At 40.3% G+C, this 22,798-nt stretch overlaps 2 protein-coding genes across 12 annotated transcripts in view; one reads left to right on the top strand and one right to left on the bottom strand.

Moving 5' to 3' along the window:
• Positions 1-3,555, top strand: part of SRSF11 (serine and arginine rich splicing factor 11) — a 41,780-nt gene extending 38,225 nt beyond the window's left edge. For 8 of the 9 annotated variants that reach the window (XM_049111811.1, XM_049111810.1, XM_025418010.3 and 5 more), the window contains 3 exons: positions 1,627-1,722; positions 1,926-2,064; positions 2,169-3,555. In XM_049111811.1, the coding sequence (XP_048967768.1) occupies positions 1,627-1,722; positions 1,926-2,064; positions 2,169-2,366 (433 nt within the window). In that variant the 3' untranslated portion in view covers positions 2,367-3,555. The remainder of the gene's footprint in view (positions 1-1,626; positions 1,723-1,925; positions 2,065-2,168) is intronic. The other variant, XM_025418009.3, reaches the window with a different exon arrangement.
• Positions 3,556-4,969: 1,414 nt separating this feature from the next.
• Positions 4,970-22,798, bottom strand: part of ANKRD13C (ankyrin repeat domain 13C) — an 85,437-nt gene continuing 67,608 nt past the window's right edge. For all 3 annotated transcript variants that reach the window (XM_049111809.1, XM_025418006.3, XM_049111808.1), the window contains 4 exons: positions 18,848-18,927; positions 17,495-17,593; positions 14,044-14,144; positions 4,970-7,263 (listed from right to left, as the gene is read on the bottom strand). In XM_049111809.1, the coding sequence (XP_048967766.1) occupies positions 7,133-7,263; positions 14,044-14,144; positions 17,495-17,593; positions 18,848-18,927 (411 nt within the window). In that variant the 3' untranslated portion in view covers positions 4,970-7,132. The remainder of the gene's footprint in view (positions 7,264-14,043; positions 14,145-17,494; positions 17,594-18,847; positions 18,928-22,798) is intronic.

Below are 22,798 nucleotides of genomic sequence, written 5' to 3'. Positions count from 1 at the left end.
TCTGTCGGTGACGTCTTAATGGCTGAGATACGCTGAAGTGCTACATTAACTTCATTACGTCATGTTTAAAACATCCACGTGCATGCAGGCACCGGTTTATTGATAAAATGAGAGGCCTTGTATGTAAGTTCCGATCTAGGTCCTTTATTGTGCCACAGTGAAAATTTCGGTGTTGCAGCTTCACTGCACAGAACCTGTATTTTTCGCTCCCGAGGTGGTTCCGACGCCTGTAGGAAGCGTCGCCTGCTTCCATCGTCTTCCACACCCGCTTGCACTGTCGCGCTGCCGGGCTCTGTTGTGGTATCTTGATTGTGCAGATTCACTGGGAGGCTCACGCTCTGTATAAGAAACAGCTCAGTGGATGAAAGACCTACATATAAAAGTCCAACTGAAACTTTCGAGAAGAAAACATAGAATTAACTCTTTATGGCCTTGCATCTGGTAGTGGTTTCCTCGATGGCAACGAAAGAGAAATAGAGAAAAATTGGAAATCATCGCTCCTAAAGGCGTGTGTGTCAGAGAACACGATCAAGAAAGGATGGCCCAGAGTGCTAGGAGGTGCTTGCAAATCGTAGAGAAACTAGGAAGGCCCTTGTTACCTGGGACGTGCGAAGGATTCTAGACGTAACCAAGTGCCAGTGGGTCGTGAGAGGCTGAGGGGAGTGCAGATCAGAAGCACTGCGCGTCGTGCTTTTTCTCTCGATGCTTACATCAAAAATGTGGCGTTCCCAGAAGGGGATGGCGAGATTTTTTTTAAAAGATGATAACCAGTGGTTGGGGAGGATGTGAAGACACTGGAACTCTGTGCGTTGCTGGTAGGAACGTAAAATGGGGCAGATGCTTTGGGAAACCATTTGGCCATTCCTTAAAAAGTCCAGATTTCTTGACACAGTAGTTCCCTCTGGGGGTGTAAAGCGCCGCGGCCACACGGACACGTCTTCGCAAGTGTCCTAGCAGCCAGCGCCGGCAGCCCAGGAGTCCGCCCGCATGTCCGTGAACTAACTCGGGTCGACAGGGGCCCGGGCCTCCGGGGAGGACCGTTCAGCGGTTCACAGAGGGAAGGTGTCCGCTAGAGGCTCTGGGGCAGCACGCGCGACAGCCGCCTGGCCCCGGCCGCGTGGCGCCGACCCCGTTGGCAGGAAGTGTCCGTGAAGTGTCCACAAGGGGCAGGTTGAGGCGGGGCTAGATGGTGGCCAGGAGCGGGGCTAAGGGCGGGTGCCCGCGGGGGCACGGGGGCGTCCTCCCTGGAGCACGGCGCGGCCTCGCCTCCGGCCTCCGCAGAGGTTTGAACCCGCTCCACCCGGGTTACCCTGGGGGGCGGTTGTGCGGGTCCAGGGCTGCAGGGACCGTGTGACGAAGCCTGAGAGCTGGGGGCCTGGGGGGTCACGGGGCGAAGGGCGAGGAGGAGCCTGAGCAGGTGTGTGGAGTCCGGTGTCCCTCTGTGCCTCCCCTCGGTGGTGGCCCCCCTGCGGGTCCCCGAGTCTCAAGGCGAGCGCCCGAAGCAGGAGGGGCCACGTGTGTGGGGGTGGGGGGGCACGGAGGAACAGCGCCTTCCAGAACCGAGCTGCGGCCGCAGGAGCAGGCGCGGGCCGCGTGTAAGCGTGGTTGGTGCGTCTGTGCTTCTAGAGAGAGACGGCGGCGGCGGAGTCGCAGTGGCACCCGGTCTCCCAAAAAGCCTCGGTCGCCTAAAAGAAAGCTGTCGCGTTCACCGTCCCCTCGGAGGTAAGGATGTCGGTGCTGGGGCCCCGGGTCTGTGTCGTCGTCGTCGCCCGCCCCCTCCCCCCCCCCCCCAGGTCTTCCCGTGGCTCGGTGCCCTGTGCCCTGTGCCCTGTGCCCTGACCCAGGCTGCGCAGCCGCACTCGCCGGGAACTGAGCAGTGCGTAGAGCGCGTTGGTTTGAGGCTGTGTGTGTCCCTGTCCCCCTAGACATAAAAAGGAGAAGAAGAAAGATAAAGACAAAGAGAGAAGCAGAGATGAACGGGAACGATCAACAAGCAAGAAGAAGAAAAGTAAAGACAAGGAGAAGGACCGGGAACGAAAGTCGGAGAGCGACAAAGACGTCAAAGTAGGTTTACAAACGGGTTTGCTCCGGCGCTCGGGGGAGCGCGGGGGATCTTGCCAGCCGGTCTTTCTGGAAAGACGTTTACTTCTTTATTCTCCTTGGCAAAGCAGGTCACACGGGATTACGACGAAGAGGAGCAGGGCTACGACAGCGAGAAGGAGAAGAAGGAGGAGAAGAAGGCAGCCGAACCGAGTTCCCCTAAGACGAAGGAGTGCTCGGTGGAGAAGGGGCCGGGCGACGCCCTCCGGGAATCCAAAGTGAATGGGGATGACCATCACGAGGAGGACATGGACATGAGTGACTGAGCCCGGCCCGCGGCGCCCGCCTGTAAACATGCATCAGTGTCATTCCTCGTGCGACCTCAACGCTGTATTTGTTCATCTCCGACCTAGGTGTGCACAGCTCTGAGTTACAAATGGTTATAAAGCTCCTGATAGTGATATTAGTCATTTACACCCCAAAGCTTCTAGAAAACGATACACGAGTAACCAGTTGTTGACGTGGTGAGATCTGATCGAGTAACCAAGCAGCTGTACCATCCTGGTGCTGCTTCACAACACAACGAAAAGCTGCATGCGTCTCCAGCAGGCATGGATTGTTTCTGTTGTATGATCCTCTTTATTAAGTCAGTTCACTTATAGTATTTCTAGAATTTGATTCATTGCCGTATAGAGCCCTGTAGGGAATGCACTGATTGCATGTTAATTGTGGCAGGAATATCCTAAATGTCATTAAAATCCTCCAACATGATGGATCTCCTTACGGTCTTGTTTGTTGACATGACAAATTAACATTCTTCTAGTTACATCTGAAAATGAACATTTGAAATAGATAATCCTTTAAGCCTCGTGGCTGAATTTTCGTGGCTTTTGTTTAACTCTGAAAGGTTATATATATGCACTAACCTTTTTTTGATGGCTGATTAGGCTTTAATTACGAAACCAGGTTTCAGAGGAAGCGGTCTCCGGCAGTGGGTCAGTAGCATATTTTGAAGTAGAGTTGTATACTTTTTCATAAGGTGTTTGGGAATTTGTTTTCCTGAAATAATTTATTCCACGTCGTGACATCAGTGAACGCGTCTGCCTATCCTGAGTCCATCTGCAAAAGGAAGTTCTCTCTCGTCCCGATTGTCAGTTTTCCAGTCTTTTATTAATTTGTTTTAATCTCCGTGTTGGAAAAAAGGGGTAGTGCATTTTAAATTGACCTTCATATGCTTTTAAAATAAGACAAATCTACTTGATAATGTACTTTTTATTTGATCTCGAGTTGTATAAAACCAATAAATTTGTGTTACTGTTACTGCAGTAGTAACCTTATGCACACGGTGATTCCATGTTAAATGCAAAGTAGTTAGGCGACTGTTTTCTTAGTTACAGGAGTTTCGAGCTTCACTTTTGTGCAGTAAAAGCAAAAGTAGGCTACAGTCTGTGCCATGTTGATGTACAGTTTCTGAAATTGTTTTACAAGACTTTGATAATAAAACCCTTAAACTTATGCTGATGCTCCTGTAAACCTGCATTTGTGTTTATTGACACAAGAACACACCCCGGGGGTCCGAGGGGCGCGAGCGGACCCCCAAGCACAGCGGCCCCGACCCGGCGGTGCGGCCCGGCGGCGCCTTCGGGGGAGGGGGGCTCGCGGGGCGCACGGCCAGGTGCGGCCGCCCTGGGTCTCGGGCCATGGGGGGGGGGGGGGGGGGGGCGTCGTCCCAGACGGTGCCCCGAGCCTCCCCTCGTCACCCTGAGGACCCGGCGCCCCCCCGCCCCGGGGCCTCCAGGCGGAGCAGCGAGGCGCTGGGCCTCGACGTTTCCAGGTCCCAGGTCCCGGGCTCCCACGTGGGTGTCCGTCGCCCCCACCCAGGGCGGGGCGCCCTGGGCTGGGCCAGGGAAGCGGGCGGGGGGGCAGGGGCCTGGGGCGCGGCCACCTCGGCTGCTTGGCGGCTTCGGAGCAGCCGGTCCAATGTGCCCCGCTGTCCGGGTGAGCGACTGCGCCACCCCGCGGCCCGGCCCCGCGGCCCCCTCCCTGCCCGGAGCGCTGGCCTCCTCGCCGGTGCCCCCGGGGCCCCTGTGCGGACGGACGGTGCCGGGGACGCGGGGACACCCGCCTTGGGTCCGTGGGACGAGGACGGGGAGCCCGGCCCGCGGCTGCACCCGGAGAGCGCGGGCGCCATCCAGGACCGCCACCCCCCGCCCCCCCCCCCCCCCCCCCCGCAGGGCTCCATCCCCCCCAGGGCTCCATGCTCCATCCCCCCCCCCCCACCCCCGCAGAGTTCCATCCCCAGCAGGACCTGCAGGCTCATTCTCTCATGACCCTCTACCGTTTCCCCCTGTGTAAGAATGTGTGATGCACACAAAGTACAAACGGTGCTGATCCCGTTTGCGCAGGGCCTCCGCCCCCAGTGGCCCTTAGAAGTGAAGTCGCGGGGCCTCCTGACTGGGGGTGGTGGCAGCCGCGCGCCCGCCGCTGAGGGCTCAGCTATGGGAAGTGTTTCAGCTTCCCCGAAGCCGTCCAGACCGTCACCTGTACCTGTGCTCCCGGCAGCCACCGCACCTGGCCGATGCTCCCCCTGTGACACCCGACAGGTGCAGAGGGAGGAGACCTGGGTGTCGGGAAGCATCTCCCTGAGGACAGGAATCGTGTCCTGCAGGGACGCCTGTCCCAGGGGCAGGGATACCGAGCACTTCTCAGGGGCCACCGAGGATGACCCCGTTACCGCCTCCCGACTTCCAACAGTTGCTTCGCTCACAAATGGAAGGCACGTGGGATTTTGTGGACTCCCGCAAAACCTAGGTTTTCACGTGAGATCATCAAAATGAAGGGTGTTTGGATCTGCTCACGGACGGTGCGCTTCAGGCACCGGGACACAGCGCGCACAGCGCTGCACTCAACAACTGGATTAAAAGGCACATTTTGAAAAGTCTAATATTGTGAAAAGTTTATTTGCATTTATTGACTCCTTGTTTTCACCATCATAAGAGATACATTTGCTTGTCCTTTGTGATCAAAGACATTTTGGAATGGATAATCTACTACTCTTTATGAAAGAAAAGGAGAGGAGTTAAGAACAAAATCCAAGTGCAAAAGTTCTCAGTAGTCTCCCTACCTCCAGTGTACCCCAGCAAGCCAGTCACAGCTCCGAGGAACCCAAGTCCCAAGCTGCAGGCTGCCACGCTGCTTCTGCGTCAGGTCGTCCGCACGTGTGCAAGAAGATCCGCAGCACCTTCCTGCAGGACAGCACGCTCCCAGGGAGGGCCCGGGGCAACAGCGGCCACGGCCACGGCCACGGCCACGCAGCCCCGCAGCCCTGCTCGCCCGTGCCATCACACGGGAGGACTCCACCTCCAAGTCCCCTGATCAACAAGCCTTCCCAAAATAACAGGGATCAACTGCTAGTCCATAAACCTAATCTGGGTTTACCAGCTCTTTCCACAAAATTCAACAGACCCACATACGGTGGGAGTAATTGGTCTTTGAATCTGTAACTATGATCACTTCATTATAAAATGTAATAAAATGTCAACATATGCAATGTCGTGTTTCAGCATGGAAGATGCAGCTTTATAGATGTTTATTATAAAATTTTCTTATGGTTGATGCTTTGGATTTTTAAATAAATCATCTCTTCAATAAAAGTCTCTAAATTCATTCAAATTATTTAAAATCCTGGAAAAAGTTTAGACTGTTGGTCGCTCTACAAAATTTGACAGATGCATTCTGACACATTGATCAGGATACATTTAAAAAACATTTTTTAGCTAAGCTCTTTAATATAACATAACATTTTATGACTGTTAAACATTATTCTCCCTAATTTATTTTCAGTCTTGGACCTTTAAACCGTCTTGGAATAAATATGAAAAATTTTAAATGCAAAAATGAGTAATGCATGATTTCACTTTGGAGATTAAAATCAATAAATATTTTCTCGTGACTTAAAAAAATAAACAGTAGGAATCGTCAATCCTGTGTACATTTCTGGAATTTAGCTTGTAACAAATATATTCTGTTAGCATATAAAATGTTTTTTTACCTTACTTTGAAAGCATTAAGTATGTAGGGATGTCCAAAGTACGTGGGTGGGTTTTTTTTTTTTTTAAACTGACAAGAATGCATCCATATTCCATTAAAAACAAACAGAATAATCAGAATGATGTGCACTTATTAGGAAGCGAGTTTAAAAATTTGGAGATTGTTTAAAGTGCTGAGATTTGGAAGAGGAATATCTTTAAGCATGCTAACCATACCTTATCATGAACACAAAAAGGACTTTTAAACTCAGGTTTAGGAAAAAAAAAAGAAAAAATAGAGGTTCTATGAAAGGAAGATTAGTAACAAACATTTTCCATTGAAGAAAGAATTCAGGTAAAAACAAATAGCACCACAATGAATTGCACTAAGGTGCTAAAGGAGGTACCTTATTCCCTGCAGAGTGAACGCTCCTTCTGAAATGTATTGCAACATATAAATGCAATTGTTTAATGGTTACCATTTGGTTCATTCATCTACAGAAAACTGCATTCCTTCTAGTTCATTATACTGAACAAACATTCAAATTACTGAACTATACATAATGTTACATAGTTTACATTTTATGAAAACAAAGCTTGAAGGAATATTTATAAATGTCACCTTGAATATAAGATGACAAGTTTAAAAGGGCTTCATATCTCTTAAGACATTTAATTTATGTTAATGGTCCAGGAGTGTTTTAGATATAGATATAGATATAGATATATTTATATGCATATATATTTCAACAAGAAGTGTAAAAATCTTTAAAAACAAATCACAGCACTTATAGCTGTTTTACATAAGAAGTACTCAGGGTCATTAAGGTGTCAAACTATTACACTTATAATATGTATATTTTTAAAAAGACTGAAAATGGCACATCAGGAAACTTGCCGAAATTCTTTTTAAAGGCCCATCTCATTGTATCGTATTACTGATGTGTCGGCTCAATGTAATTCCCTTTTCTTCTCAGAACACCTGTCCCTTCTACTTGGATTCACTTCTGGGTCTCTGTATCTGCTTGCTTTCCTTGGTGAGAGGACATCACTTTCCATGTCAGCTAAAGATCAGGAAAACGGCTCGGGTCTTCCTTATAGTCATCGGGTATAGTGAAGATGGAGCCATCAAATTCATCATATCGAAACTCCTGAAAAGTCACAGTGGCTGTGATCGTAGGAAACACGGGAATATCTAGAGAGGACGATCAATGACAACATTGTAAAATGTTTATCTATTTACAGACTAGAAATACTATCCGAGATATCCACGCCCCTTAAATGTAAGGAAGCACTGAATACTCGGGAACTGATGAGTCCTAATACGTGTCCAACAGTGGGTGCGTCTATTTTGGAGAAGGGCTTTGTATTGGTGGAGAGAGAGACACACCAAGGCATCAAGAATCACATCACAAGGGCGGCCCGGGTGGCTCAGCAGTTTAGTGCCGCCTTCGGCCCAGGGCATGATCCTGGAGACCCGGGATCGAGTCCCACGTAAGGCTCCCTGCATGGGGCCTGCTTCTCCCTCTGCCTGTGTCTCTGCCTCTCTCTCTCTCATTTATAAATAAGTAAAATCTTAAAAAAAAAAAAAAAAAGAATCACATCACAAATACAAGTTCTCATGGCTTCCCAACCTTAAACCTATTAAGACAGAGTCCCCCAGGTTCTTATCTTTTTCTTGGGGCCAAGAGACAGATATATTTGTACTTTTCACATTCTGGCATCTTTTCTATTCATATCATAGTGTATATACTATTCGGACCCTGAGCTGATTTCTCTTCATTCTAATACAAAAGAAATACAAATAACAAATAATTTTACATTTTGTCATGGTTAAAAACACACACCCACACAATTACATGAAGTTTAAACTCCAATGTCCCTAAGTAAAGTTTATTGGAACATACGATGCCATGCATTTACTTACTGTCTATGGCTGCTTTTGTTTTCCAACAAGAATTAAGTAGTTGTGACAGAAACCATATGGCTCACAAAACCTAAAATATTTACTATCCTTCAGAAAAAGTTAATGACCCATCTTAGGCATTGGAAACAAGGGAAAAAAACAAGTGAGTGGGAGAAAAAAATAAATCATTCATCGATGGAGATTATATCCGGGTTGGGAGACATGGGAAATAAGTGAAAGTGAGTGTAACTAAGAATATAGAGAGAGGTAGTAAAGCACGGTGGGGAGAAAGGAGTCTCCGTGTTGGAGCTCTTGACCAGGGTGGTCATGAGAAAACATCAATTAAGTGACCTTCCAGCAAAGACCTGAGCCGTGAACCATACAGCTGCCCAGAGGGAAAAAATCCCAAGCAGAGGGAACAGTACAACAGCCCTAAAAAAGACAGCGTCCCGTGTATCCTGGGAACAGCTAAGAGGCCAGTGTGGCTGACAGGTGAGTGAAAGGAAGATGAACAGGAGGAGAGACAGGCGCCCAGATCAGGTGGGGTTTAGGTCAACAAGTCTTTGGCTATTTCTCTGGATGAAAAGGAGAACCAGTGGAAGGTCGTGAGCAGGGAGGTGACGTGCACTGTGTGGGCAGATGTGATGAGAATGTCATGGAGGCTGACGAGTAAAAGGAGAGACGCGTTCCAGAAGGAGCAGACATGCAGGGAGACGATCGAGAGAGAGTTCTGTCCAAGAAGTCAGAGGAAACCTGAAGACGACCTATCATTCACAGGGATGAGGACTGTACACAAGAGAGTCAAGTCCTGGAGAGATTATCAGAACGATAACAGAGCGGAGCCAGCAGGTTTAACAGCAGGAGTATCAATTATAAACACAGTTAAGAGTGGAAGAGAGAACATGCAGTGAACAGCTGGCCGCCTCTAGTTCGGGGCTACGACACAGACACTCGGCCCGTACTGAGTGCTCCACTTTTCCCACATCTGCACAAGCATTTGGTGTTCCCATGTTTTATTTTAGCCATTCTGTTCGGAGTGTAAAGTGATGCTGTGGTTTTATTTGCCTTTCCCGAATGGTTAATACGACTCAACATTGTTTATGTGCTTACGTTCCATTTACGTATTTTCTCTGGTGAAATGTCTGTGTCTTCTGCCCTCTTCTAATGGGCCTGTTCTGTTACTGATGAGTTTTAAAAGTTCTTGTGTTTTCTTTCTTTTAACTAAGTCTTTCAGAGAGCAAACAGTCTTCACTTTTCATGATGTCTAATTCATTGATTTTTCTTTTCACACATCATGCTTGTGAAGTCTAAGAACTCCTTGCTTAAACCTATATCCCTAAAGTTTTTTCTGTTTATTTCCTAAAAGTTTTATAGTTTTACATTTTATATGTAGACTCAAGTCCATGATACCTTTTCAACTAATTTTTATACGAACTGCAGGACTTAGGTAGAGGTTCCTTTTTTTGCCTTTGGATGTCCATTTGTTGAAAAGGCTATCTTTCCTCCATCAAACTGTTATCGCATCTTTATAAAAAATTAGTGTGCATATTTATGAGGGTCTATCTCTGGATTCTCTGTCTGTCATGTTGTTTATATATTCATCCCTCAGCCTGTAGCACACAATCTTGATTACTACAGCTATATAGTAAATATTGAAACTGAATAGACAACTCACATTTTATTGTTTTTCAAAATTGTTTTGGCTATTCTTTTGGAGATAGGGTCTGCAGTTTGCAGAAGTAATCAAGTTAAAAGTCGTTAGAGTGATCTCTAATCCAATATGATCAGCGTCCTTAAAAATGGGGAAATTTGGAGACACACAGCAAGAAGTTCAGTGAAGGCAAAGATCGGAGTGACTCTTCTAGAAGACAAGGAAAATCGCCAGAAACTAGGGGAGAGGCATGGATAGCCCCGGAAGCCCATGAAAGAGACCTCAGATTTGTAACTTCCAAAACCATGAGAAAATACAGCTCTATTGTTCAAACAACCAAGTTTGTGGTATTCTGTTACAGCAGCCCTAGAAAACTAATACAGATATTCTAGATTCTTTGCCTTCCCATGTAAATTTTAAAATAATCTTGTCTGTTTCTACAAAAGACTATTGCTGGGATTGTGCAAGAACTATGCTAAACCTGCATAGCAACTGGGGAGAATGAACATCTTTCCTATGTTGAATTTTCCAATCCATGAGCATGGTATGTCTCTCCATTTGTTTAGATCTTCCTTTAATTTCATTCATTAGTGTTGTATGATTTTCAACATATAAATAATGTATATGTTTAGTCAAAATTATGCCTAAATATTTCTTTTTACAATTGTCTAATTGTAAATAGTACTTAATATTTAAATTCTGATGTCTATGTGTTCAATGCTAGTATTTAGAAATACTATTGGTTTTTTTATGTTTAATTTGTATCCTGCCATCTTGCAGAACCCATGAATTCTGGTTTCTGGTAGAATCACTAGGATTTCTACTTACAGAATTATGTCTTTTGCAAACAGAAAAAGTTTTCTTTCTTTCTGCTCTGAATGCCTTTGTTCCCTCCATTTCATTCTTTACTGTATTTATTATCCATTTGATTTCTGCAGGCTTGTAGTACTATCCCATATTATTCCTTATTTTGATAATTTGTGTTTTCTCCCTTTTTATCAGTCTTGCTGCAAATGTGTTCATTTTATCGATCTTTTCAAAGAACCAGTTCTTTGCTTCATTGACATTCAAGATTTGTTTTGTTTCCTCTTTCACGGATTTCTACTGTTATTTCCTTCTTTCTGTTGACTTTAGGTTTATTTTGCTCTTCTTTTTCTCTTACTGTCTAGTATGAATATATAATGATTAATTTTTTATTCTTTTACAATTATTGAAGTTTGTTTTATGGCCCAGGATTTGGCCTACCCTGGTATAGGAAGTTTCATGAGCGTGTGAAAAGAACGTGTATTTAGCCAATGTTGGGTAAACTGTACTATAAATGCCAATTAAGTGCTGTAGTTTAGGTGTTCTGTATCCTTGCTGATTTTCTGTCTAGTTGTTATATCAACTGTTTAGGGAAGAAGAGTGATGAAGTCTCCAATTATAATTTTAGATGTTTTCCTTTCATTTCTTTCAGAAGTTTTTGTTTCCCCTACCTTGTAGCTCTGTTCATTGGTACATATACATGTAGAATTGCTATTCTTCATGAATTGATCCTCTCATCATTATAAAATATCCCTATCTGTTTCTGATCATTTTCTTTGCTCCGAAATCTACTTTATCTAACATTAAGAGAGTTACTCCTGTTATCCTTTGATTAATGTTTACATGAAACATCCTTTCACTTTCAACCTTCCTATATCATATATGGAGGCATGAAAAGAACATATACTTGGGTCATGTTTTTTAATCCATTTTGCCAATCTCTATCTTTTAAACAGTCTATTTAGACTATTTACATTTAATGGAATTATTTACATATTAATTAACAGTCTATTTAGACTATTTACATTTAATGGACTTATTCACATACTAAGTCTGCCTTTTTGTTGTTGTCTCTGGTTTTTTATTTCATTTTCTTTTCTTGCCTTCCTGTAGGTTACCACACTACTTTAGAATTTCATTTGTCTATAGTGTTTTTGAATATACCTCTTTGTATAGTTTCTTTAGCTATATATATTTTATATATGTTATATATAACTAATTTGCCATAGTCTTTTAGTGTCATCCTTTTAGCAGTTCAAGTGAAGTAGAGAAACTCTGCCTCCCTTTATGTGCCTTCACCTTCTCCCCTTTACAATATAATTGTAGATAAAAGTAACAATGGAGATATAAAACTAGACTTTCAAGTAGCCTGGCTATGAAAAACAAAGATTAAGGACCAAGTGCTAAGTAGGGTAGAATTAAAGGGGTTATTTTACTTAGTTGGTTAAATTTTGAAAGGGAAAAGACCTGAACAAAGCCTAACAACTAAGAAAAAGCAGTTAGAGAAGGAAGTCTGAAGATAAAAGAAAAATATGGGGAGACCTGATAGAGTAAGCTTTTTAAAAGAAATGGAAGAACAGATCCATAGTACAAATGGAAAGATTATGCAAGTTAAGAAGAGAAGTACCACTTCCACTGAGATAGGAAAGATAAAGGAAAAGATGGGACTTGGGACAAAAAAGTCTGTATGGAGGGGGTGAAAGTAAGAGGGAGGTCTCATTTCCGATTGTTTTTTGTAATTAAGGAAGCAAAAACCACCTGCTTAGACTGTGGAAAGAAGCAGTGGGAGAAACTGGGGACTGATCAAAGAGGTTCAAATTTAGCCTTTGAGCAAAATGGGAGAAGAAGCAAAAAAGCGAAAAGGTCATTCATAATTAGCATTTAAAGCTCTGGCTGATTTTGAAAACATAATTGTATTAACAATTTCTAAATTTTTATAATTTTCCCTTCAATTGTATTTTTTAGCCTGAACACATAAGAAAACTGGTGGAAGATTAAACAAACCCAGGATCAGAGTTTTACAGAGTTAATTCAAAAGAAGGACAAAAAAGACCAAAAAAAAAAAAAAAAGAGAGAGAGAGAGAGAGAAAGGTAAACAAATTCCCAATAACTTTAAAGTATACAAGCAAAACATTATCAATCCCTTGTTAAGAATGTGGTTCTAAAAAAAAAAAAAAAAAAAAAAAGAATGTGGTTCTATATTAGAGAAATGCCTGCAAAGAAGTATAGTTTACTTTTTTTTTTCCTTTTCACATAATCAAAACATTTCTTTTAAATACAAATCTATATTGTATTGTGGGTTTGACTGAGGTTTGGGACTTAAATAGATATGAATACAGAGATAGTTAGAAACTCTCATATATTCAATCCCTGCCCACTGTTTTAGTTTGTCACTGTGCCTCTTTAAAATATAGTACCTAGAAGAGAGTCCAATGCATCAACTATTTTTGGGCTATAGAATATTACAATCGGATTTTAAGCTTCTGCAGAAATGAGCACATAATGATCCCTACCAGCAGCTCAAACACACATCTCTTGATTGCTTTAGTTTTCAAATCATTTCTACCTTATGATCTTATCACTGGTTTCTTCAAGTAGACACTGGGTTCTCAATACTATTTCATTACAAAGGGAATCTACAGTGACCTTTTAAAATGTTTTAAAATCCATTTTAACCCACAAAATGCTTATTTCCAAGTCTGTAAAGTTGAGAAGGTCATGTTTAATTTTTAGCAATGAAAGCATTATTTCTGAGAGAAAAGCATTTTGGCCTAATTATTCTGAAATGTGATTTTAGTAATGTTGAATAAAAAAAATAAAATCTATCTGAGGGATTAAATAAAGGTTATACTTACTATATATTTATTTTTCTCTCCACTGGAATGTAAACCTTAAGAGGGCAGAGACTTTTACCATCTCTCATCCCTAGAAAAGCATCTGGCACACAGCAAGCACTGATTAAATAATTGGTGGCATATTTAATGACCATCCAAATAGAACATGGGTGGTATTACTGGCTCTTTTGAAGCTTAACACTAAATCTAAGCCGAAACTCCTAAAGAACCATATAACAGTCTCCTGTTCCCAGTTTTCTGATATACTTAGGAAGATAAATACAGACAAAAACAGGAGTTTAGTGCTTTGAAAGATCATTGCTTAAGATGAAATTAAGCTTAAACATTTAAAACTAAAAGATAAAATGTATGAGTATTATTTTACCCAAGAATAGTGACTGTTAAGATTCCACAAACATTCCCACTGTTCAGAAACTCAAGAGTCTGCTAAAAATTTGGGCTAAAACCCAGTCTCCCTATTTGACATTAGAAAACATTATCACAGGGCATTTTAAGTTCTCACACCCTCTTGTATGAAATATTTGCATATCCCTTACATTTAACTTAAATCCCGTAGAATTAGAATTCTCTAATTCTCTGTTGGAGTTCTAAACATAAAATATAAAACATAAATCTCAATGCGTGTAATCACTGGAAAACTTTATAAAAATGTAAGCAACTAGGAAATCATTTTCCTTCCAAGTACATTTCTTATTAAATGTTACTAATCAGATCTGTATTTCTAATGGACATTGAAGTTACATATAAATTTTCTCTTACCTAGTTTTACAGGGAAGCCTGGAGGAAGCTTCATCTGAACAAATTCTCTAAGCTTGTTAAAGTGCTTGAAGGGAGCTATTACTTCCAAAACATTCAATAATCTGAAAAATGGAAGGAGAAAAAAAATATTATCATTTTTCAAACTGACCTCTGTCCTTCTGTTGTTTTAGAACTGCATGCCTTCGCATGCTTTGTAACTCAGACAGGAGTACTGACGTCTAGAGGTTAAGGATGAGGAAACGTCTCCTGGTTTTTTATTACTCTCTTTCATGTGTCAAAGTTTACAACATTTACATTTGATTCTGAAGCCAGAGTTTCCAGTTGTTTGATTTTTATATTTATATTTAAATGAAAGGTTTACACCCATGTTCTTCCTGAAGTCTACACACTCCAGAGTCCTTTAATTAGTCTCACTGCTCGGGTGGCTGAATTTCACGGTCAATTTTGTATGTGTGAAGAGCTCTTATGTTGTTTGTATTGCTTGATTTCTTACAGATTTCAAAAATGAGTGTTTCTTTTTTGTATGTTTTTTATTTTTTTTAAGGATTTTATTTATTTATTCATGAGAGAAACAGAGAGAGAGAGAGAGAGAGAGAGAGAGAGAGGCAGAGACACAGGCAGAGGGAGAAGCAGGCCCCATGCAGGGAGCCCGCGTGGGACTGGATCCCGGGTCTCCAGGATCACGCCCTGGGCTGAAGGCGGTGGTAAACTGCTGAGGCCCCCGGGCTGCCCTCTTTCTTGTATGTTTAAAGGGAAATTTAGCTGGCAAAAAATTTCAGTTTATACTTCTTTCCCTCTGAATTACAATTTCATAAAGCCTGCCTGAATTCAATATTCCATTAGTCTTTAACTGTAATGTCCCGTTTCATCTTTTGGTTGGATGGATTTCATTTTTTTTTTTTTAAGATTTTATTTATTTATTCATGAGAGACACAGAGAGAGAGAGGCAGAGACACAGGCAGAGGGGGAAGCAGGCTCCATGCAGGGAGCCTGACGTGGGACTTGATCCCAAGACCCCGGGGTTACGCCCTGGGCCAAAGGCAGACGCTCAACCACTGACCCTGGATTTCATTTTCAAGTAGTATTACTTTTCTTTCAAAATGAACCTCTAGCTGCCATATGTCTTGAATTCTTCTGTGTTTTCTTCAATTGCCTTGATATGTAAATGACATCTTAGCCAGATACACTACATGATCACATTGTCTTTGTCTCAGAAATGTCAAGATGTGAAAAAATGCAAAGCTAGGTTTTTACCTTTTTTTTTTTTTGCCTAAATGCCTTTGGATTTCTTTACTAACAACTGAAGTCCAACAGTATAATCAGGATAATTACTGTTACTAATCATCCTTAGATTTTTCTTAGAACCTAATGTTATGCTACAGATTGTTTTTCCTTACAAAGGATTTGTGTTTTACCCTACTTTGCTATTATGGTTACATTTTGGAGGCTTTTCATGTAAATGGATCACCAGTGATCCTTATGTTGAACCTTCTTGTCCTCCATAAATATTGCTTCTCTAATTCTTTAACCTCTTCTTTCATTAAATTCACGATGAGCTATCAAATTTTATTTTTCAGCCACATCTATTGTGTTCATTATTGTTTCTAATGTATTTGTTCCACACTAGTGTTATTTAGTGCTTAATGTATTTCCTAGCCTTATAATCTCCTCCTCGTTTCATTCTATTATCTTATCATCTCATCTTAGAATGACCTAGTTTACTTATTTCACATTCTTCTTACATTTTTCTGTAGCATTTACAAGGAATTTTCTTCTGTTCTTTGACCTGTATCTTACTGTGGAATAAATATTTTATCTGGCTTGTACGTGCTCTGTTTTTAATTTTTTTTAGAAGGAATGGTTATAATGGCCACATTTTATAAATTCTAATGTATCCATTTTCTTTTTCACATGCTAACTGTGAAATTGGGATAACTCCTAAAATTGATAGCCTCTTATAAATCAGCCACATTTTTCTTCTTTATTAGAATATAAACCTGGTGCATCCTTGAGTCAGTGGGGTCCAAACTAGGATGAATCATGCAGATTTGTAGGTATGGCTAATGCCCTTCTCACATCTTCTGACAACTATCAATCTCCCTCTCTGATCTATAGATTGAGGGCTGCATAGCTCATTCTACCTTTTTTTTTTTTTCAATTTTGGTTCCTGAGAAGTATGAGACATGTACATAAAATATGAGTCCTCCTTTCTTCTATGAGCATTATTTTTTAAAGATTTTATTTATTTGAGACAAAGCATGACAGAGAGAGAAAGAGAAAGCGAGCGCATGTGTGCGGGGGGGGGGGGGGGGGGGGGGCAAAGGGAGAGGGAGAAGCAGACTCCCTGCTGAGCAGAGAGCCCGATGCAGGGCTTGACCCCAAGACCCCAGGATTCTGACTTGAGCCAAAGGCAGCCGCTTAACTGCCTGAGGCACCCAGGCACCCTGAGAATTATTTTTTAATATACTAGGCCAAACTAGAAAGGGAAAAAACTAAGAAGGAAAAATCATATGGTGCTTCAATTCATCCCCTCCTTTAGAAAGGAGCCTGAAGTTACCTTTCTGTCAGTCAGCTCTACCCACCCATCTCTCCCACTCCACCCACCTCTCTAAATTGGATTTCTAGTTTTTGAGAGGGGGAGGCAGACAAAAAGGGAAGGAGAATCTTAGGCAGGCTCCATACCCAGCGTAGAGCCCAACGCAATGTAAGGCTCCATCTCACAACCCTGAGATCAGGACCTGCGCCAAAATCAAGAGTCAGATGCTTAACTGACTGAGCCGCCCAGGTGCCCCACAAATTGGGATTTTTTAAAATGAGCATCTGATGAGTACAGGTTTGAAAGGATATATTCAAGACATTCACTGCAGTACTAGTTACAATGATGACAAACTACAATCAAAATGTTTATCAGCAGGAGGATGATACAACAAAGGACAGTACATCAATACTAAAAATACCAAGGAAAGAAGAGAGAAAAATGTAATCATTGGGAGAACTCTGAGATACACTCATTTTTAAAAGAAAAAATGAAATTCACAGAACAAAATATAAACTATTCCCTGATCCTATAAAAAATGCAAAACACACAGAAAAATCTAGACAAAAATACCCATCCCAGTTATTCACTTATTAACTATTAGTGACATAACAGTAAACTCATTTTTATTCCATGAACTTCCATGCTGTTAGATTTTTTTATAATAACCATGGATTCATTTATTGCTTTTATAATTTAAAAAAATGACTCAAAAACTTATCTGGTTAAAAGAGTAAAAATGTTAGTAGTCTGTGAACTAGAAAACACCTAGAAGTGTGCACACACTATCAAACAATGGCTATTTGCTTTTTCATTTCAAAGGCCTCAAATGCAACACTCAGATACAAATATTATTACAGCCTTTAGGGTTGCATAGTTTCTTTCATAAACTTATATAGTTAGTAACAAACTTACGACTCTATTCCCAAAGGAAATTCCTGGCTCATGGCTATTGTCGCTTTAAATGTTTTTTTACTCTCTTTGCACACCAGTTCTCTACCCAGATGAGGAGCTCTAAAATGGGAAGAAAAAAAAAAAATTAGGAAACCTTTTCTACATGCTACCATCTTCCTATGAAGAATCTGTCATCTTCTAATGACAATAAATCAATTTTTCTTACTCTGTATAGAAATAAATTTAAATTATGCTAAAAGGACTTCTTATGTATAAGAAATGAGACAAGGGTAACAAAAAAGAAACTAGCATAAGGTTCAGAAAGTCAACAAATTTCATATTAAATGTAATTTTAATAATCACTACTTTTAGGAATAAAGCAAATCGCTAGAAGAAATAAACTTTAAACAGTTTTATTGTATCTCTGGAACAAAATATTGCATACCTCTAAAATCACTTATTCAATTCACTCTCTTTTACTGTCTACACTTCTTAGCACTGACCAGTAAGAAGTAAAGAGTAAAAAATTTTATATTAACTATAGACTATTATAAGATGGAAATATTTTGAAGTTAGAAAAGTATAATAATAAACCTTAAATATTAACCAAAATAAGTCATGACAGCTTCTTCCTAATCATGGAAGTAGCTAATATTTTATTCTCTACCAAAAGGAAAAAACATTTTCTACTAACAACTATATACTTTCTTTGACAAGGTTGACCAGAAAAAAATCTTTTTATTTATTCATTCAAAATAAACCATTTATTCACTTATCATCCTTTTATTTAGTAAATGTTTACTACATACAAACCATGTAATAGGTACTCTAATAAGGATCAGTAATATAACATTAAGCAAAGTCTTATGTAAAGATGGTGAGAAGTAGGCCTGGCACAGGCTGAAACAGATAATGATGAGATGAGCTCAGAATGTCAAAAAGTAGAAAAATAGTGAACAACTTCACTCACCATGCTAAAGATTAAGGATAATAACAGATTATAAAAGTTCATATATAAGGGAAAAAACTCAAGCAACTGTAGTGGGAAATTCTTCACATTACATTTTCTTAGAATAATGTCTGTAAGTTTGGGGGTTACATAAAATGGCAGCCAGGATGTAAAAAGGCTCTACAACTTATTCAAATGTAACTGGGGTTACTTTCCTCCCTCATCATACTTAATCTACATTTTACATGATAAAAGAATTGCTTCAGACAAAACTACACTAAAAATTCTTTATAAAATAATTTTACACCTAAATATTCATGTTTTTACAAATTGTTCTTTCTGAAAACCAATGAATAAAATAAAGTAAAACAAAAAAGTCCTTTCTTTCTAAAAGAAAATCAATAAACAACAACAAAAATACTTACTTTCCATTTTCAGCAGATATATACTCTTCCCATGTAATAGTGTTCTGAGGAGGAGGGGTAAGGGACTGTCTTCGAACCGGCTGCCAAAAAATAAAAAAGAAACAAAGAGGGAAAGACAGAGAGGGAGGAAAAAAGAAAAATGACATATTTTTAAAAATATAAAATGAAGACATGTAATAAACTATGTGAATTACTAATGTACTTAAATCTCTTCAACATAATGCTTTAAGGAGTTCTTCTGAGAGAAGTCCATGGTGATTTAAGCTCACTAAGATTTATTAGCATTTTTTTTCTAAATCTCAAATAAGACAAGTATCAAAGTAATAAAATCCATTTGTCCAACAGCTTAATCATCTAAAATTGTTCCTGCTATTATGCCAGATGTTGAACATGGGAACTAAAGACAAGTATAAAAACTAACCCTCAAGGAATTTACAATTCAAAGTTGGAAAGAAGAAGAAGAAAAAAAACATCACATACAGACATAACTGAGAAATACAAAATATTGTATGTTAAAGGCCAAATGAGCTTACCAAAAAAACAGAAGTTTAGAAAAGAGAGCAATCTTCTATGGACAATAAATGGAGACTAAGGGACTGGGGCCCAGATTTAAACGAAAACAAAATAAAAAAGAATTATTTTAGACGAGGAGAATGGTTAAAAAAAAAAAAAAAAAGAAAAGAAAAAAAAAACCCACACACAAAAGACTGATTTATTTAAACTGGAAAGGAAAGTTCAAAAGGGAGATCAACAATAGTCATAAAGGTCATGTCGAATTTTAAAACTTGTTTTTTGCTAAATATGAATTGGTATCACCACAGGACAAACTGGCAATAAGGAACTAAGGGAGTGGCAGCAGAAATTAAAAACTGCTATGGAAAACTACCGAGACAAACTTGTGGAGCAAAAGGGCAAGGAATCAAAGACTGATATAAATAACAAGATACATAGTTACCATGGGGAGAGGGTCCCATTCATAGCACAGTGTTACCTACTATGTTAGTAGGCAGGATATTAGAGCTGTTAAAATCAAGGATTTTGAAAAAAACAAACTGAGTTGGAATCCTAGCTCCAATACCTGGTAGTTGTGGGAATCTGGGCATTACATTCTCTCATGTCAATTTAACTCACCTGCAAAACATATGACACCTAACAAAATCAAGGAGAAATGGCAAAGAAAGAACATAATGCCTGATACAGAATTAAGTATTGAGTAAATAACAGTCACAATTGTATACTGTGAAGTTCCCAGAGGGCAGTTACAAAAAGAAAAGGGAAGAATCCAGTTAAAGATATGGGAATTCTAAAAAAAAAAAAAAAAAAAAAGGTTTGGGAATTCTCTGACTAGATTAAAAAAAAAAAAAAAAAAGCGAAAACAGGAGGTTGATAACTAAGTTAAAAACAATGGCATTAAGAGAAAAAAAAGACAGAAAGAAGCCAGATATTAATCAATAAGAAAAAAGAAAAATCTGAGCATCAAGCTGTCATGAAGGCCAAAAGACTGTTAAAATCACAATACTTTAAAGAGAAAGATGCTTGAAAAAGAGCCATATGTTCTTTTGGTTAGAAGTGATTGAGATTTTTGAATAGCATCAGAAAGATGTGGGGGAAAAAAGGAAACTAACAGTGTTTGAGCACCAGGCAATATGAAATACAACAATTCCATTCTTGAAAACTTTACAAAGAGACACACAGAGAGTAGGTTATAATCCCGAGTGATCGGGACTTTGATTAAGGGATCTAAAGGATGACCTAAAATCATAAAGAGGGGGTTTCTGACCCAGACTGGGGCAGCCAAAGCTAAGTGCCAGGAATCACGGTTCCTGAACAGAGGGGTCTACAAGAAAGGGAACAAAAATACCAGTTGAAGAAGACTGAGGAAAGCACAATGGCCAGGAGAGTCATGTGATACACACTTAGTATGAGCAGAACACATGGAGACAAAGTAGTAAGATACAGGGGTAGGTAAGCAAGACAGAAATGAGAAAGAGTACTCTGGCCTTCCATTTTGTGCATTGAATAGACCACATTTTACACAGGAAGCAACAGACAAATATTTTAAGCAATATAATATGGATTTTCAGAACACAAATTTTGGAGCCACAATAATCAGCAAATCCTGCCTTTACCAATTATTACCTGACTTTAGACAAATTATTCAACCTTTTCTGTCTCAGTTTAGTCAACTATATAAGCTCACAGCATTGCTGTGAAGATAAAAATGATTTCTTCAACATAAAGTACCTCATTCAAAACACTGCCTGACATGTAGTAATTACTCTATACATTTTAGCTATTGAGCATAGGCATTACATAGTTCATTTTATTTTAGGCAGATCACTCTCAGAGCAGTATGTAAGTTACAAACTGATCTCAGGAATCCAAATGAGAAACAGTAATAGCATACTATTTCAAAATGGAAGGAAAAAAACAGATTGAAGAAAACTTCAAGATTTTGTGACTGATGACACAGGCGTAAGGAGAGCTAAGAAGTCGAAGGACAAATTTCAGGTTGTTGGCTTGGGTAATGGTAGTAGATAATGGTGCCACCACTCAAGATAGAGAAGAAAGACAGGAAGGAGGAATAAAATTGTTTGATCAGATTCAAACATACTAATTTTATTTTTATTTATTCATTTGTTTTAAATAAACTCCACACCCAGCATGGAGCCCAGCGTGGGGCTTGAATTCACAACCCTGAGATCAAGACCTGCGCTGAGGGATCCCTGGGTGGCGCAGCAGTTTGGTGCCTGCCTTTGGCCCAGGGCGCGATCCTGGAGACCGAGGATCGAATCCCACGTCGGGCTCCTGGTGCATGGAGCCTGCTTCTCCCTCTGCCTATGTCTCTGCCTCTCTCTCTCTCTCTCTCTCTCTCTCTCTCTCTCTCTCTGTGTGTGTGACTATCATAAATAAATAAAAAATTAAAAAAAAAAAAAAGACCTGCGCTGAGATCAAGAATCAGACACTTAACCAACTGAGTCACCCAGGGGCCCCTACACATACTAAATTTTAGAGCACTACAGAGCTGATGATTAGGAGTAGTCACAATTGAAACTATATTCTGTGAGAGTGATCAGTACTTATATGGTAAATAGAAGCAACATCAGATAGGTATCTAACCAAGAAGACATTAGAGACTACTAGTTGTTCACCCAGTATCTATTCTCCTATTCTTTATTGTGAAGAAGAAAAAAAAAAAAAAAAAAGCCTCTCATTCAAATTTGCCTGGACATATGACTTCCTAAAGACTTCTTTTCCAGCCATCCTGGAAAAATATGCTAAGTGTTACCATGTTATTGAGTTCTAACCAATAGGATGTGAGCAGGGTGATGTGTGCAACTTCTGATTGGATTTACAAACAAAACAAGCAAGTCCTTTCCTTCCAAATTCCTATTAGGAATTACTATTCCTGCTAGCTGGAATATTACACAGGTAATAAACGATCTTATACTATGTAGATGAAGAGTCACATCTAAGAATACAGAGAAGTAAGACTAAAAAAAGACTAGGTCTGAGATTAACCCGCAGAGCAGAGAAACCACAAACTCAAATTTTTTACATGAGAAAAAAGCAACCAATACCAATTTAATACATATAAAGGAATGCTACACATACTACTATAGCATGTGGCAATGGCTTAGAGGAATGACAAGCAGGCATAAAAGACGGTTAGTGACCCTTATAAATATTGTGAGAAGATATTAGGTAAAACGGTATCCTGTGATACTGCAAAAGGGAGGCAGATACATGCTAACAGAACCTGTAATTCTGAGGGAAGAGACTGGAAAAATTTAAGACTCCTGCTCCAACCCAGAACTACAGCAAAGGCTAATCTTACCTCCATCCAAATCCCTAACTAGGCAACACTGCTTAACATTTGTCTACTCTTGCTTCCAGTTTAGTTAATGCTTGTGTACATTTGGCTATAACTGGTTTTTATATATATATATT

The sequence above is a fragment of the Canis lupus genome, chromosome 6 (genome assembly GCF_003254725.2).
Source record: "Canis lupus dingo isolate Sandy chromosome 6, ASM325472v2, whole genome shotgun sequence".
Taxonomy (NCBI): Eukaryota; Metazoa; Chordata; class Mammalia; order Carnivora; family Canidae; genus Canis; species Canis lupus.
This window is presented reverse-complemented; position numbering and strand designations above follow the sequence as displayed.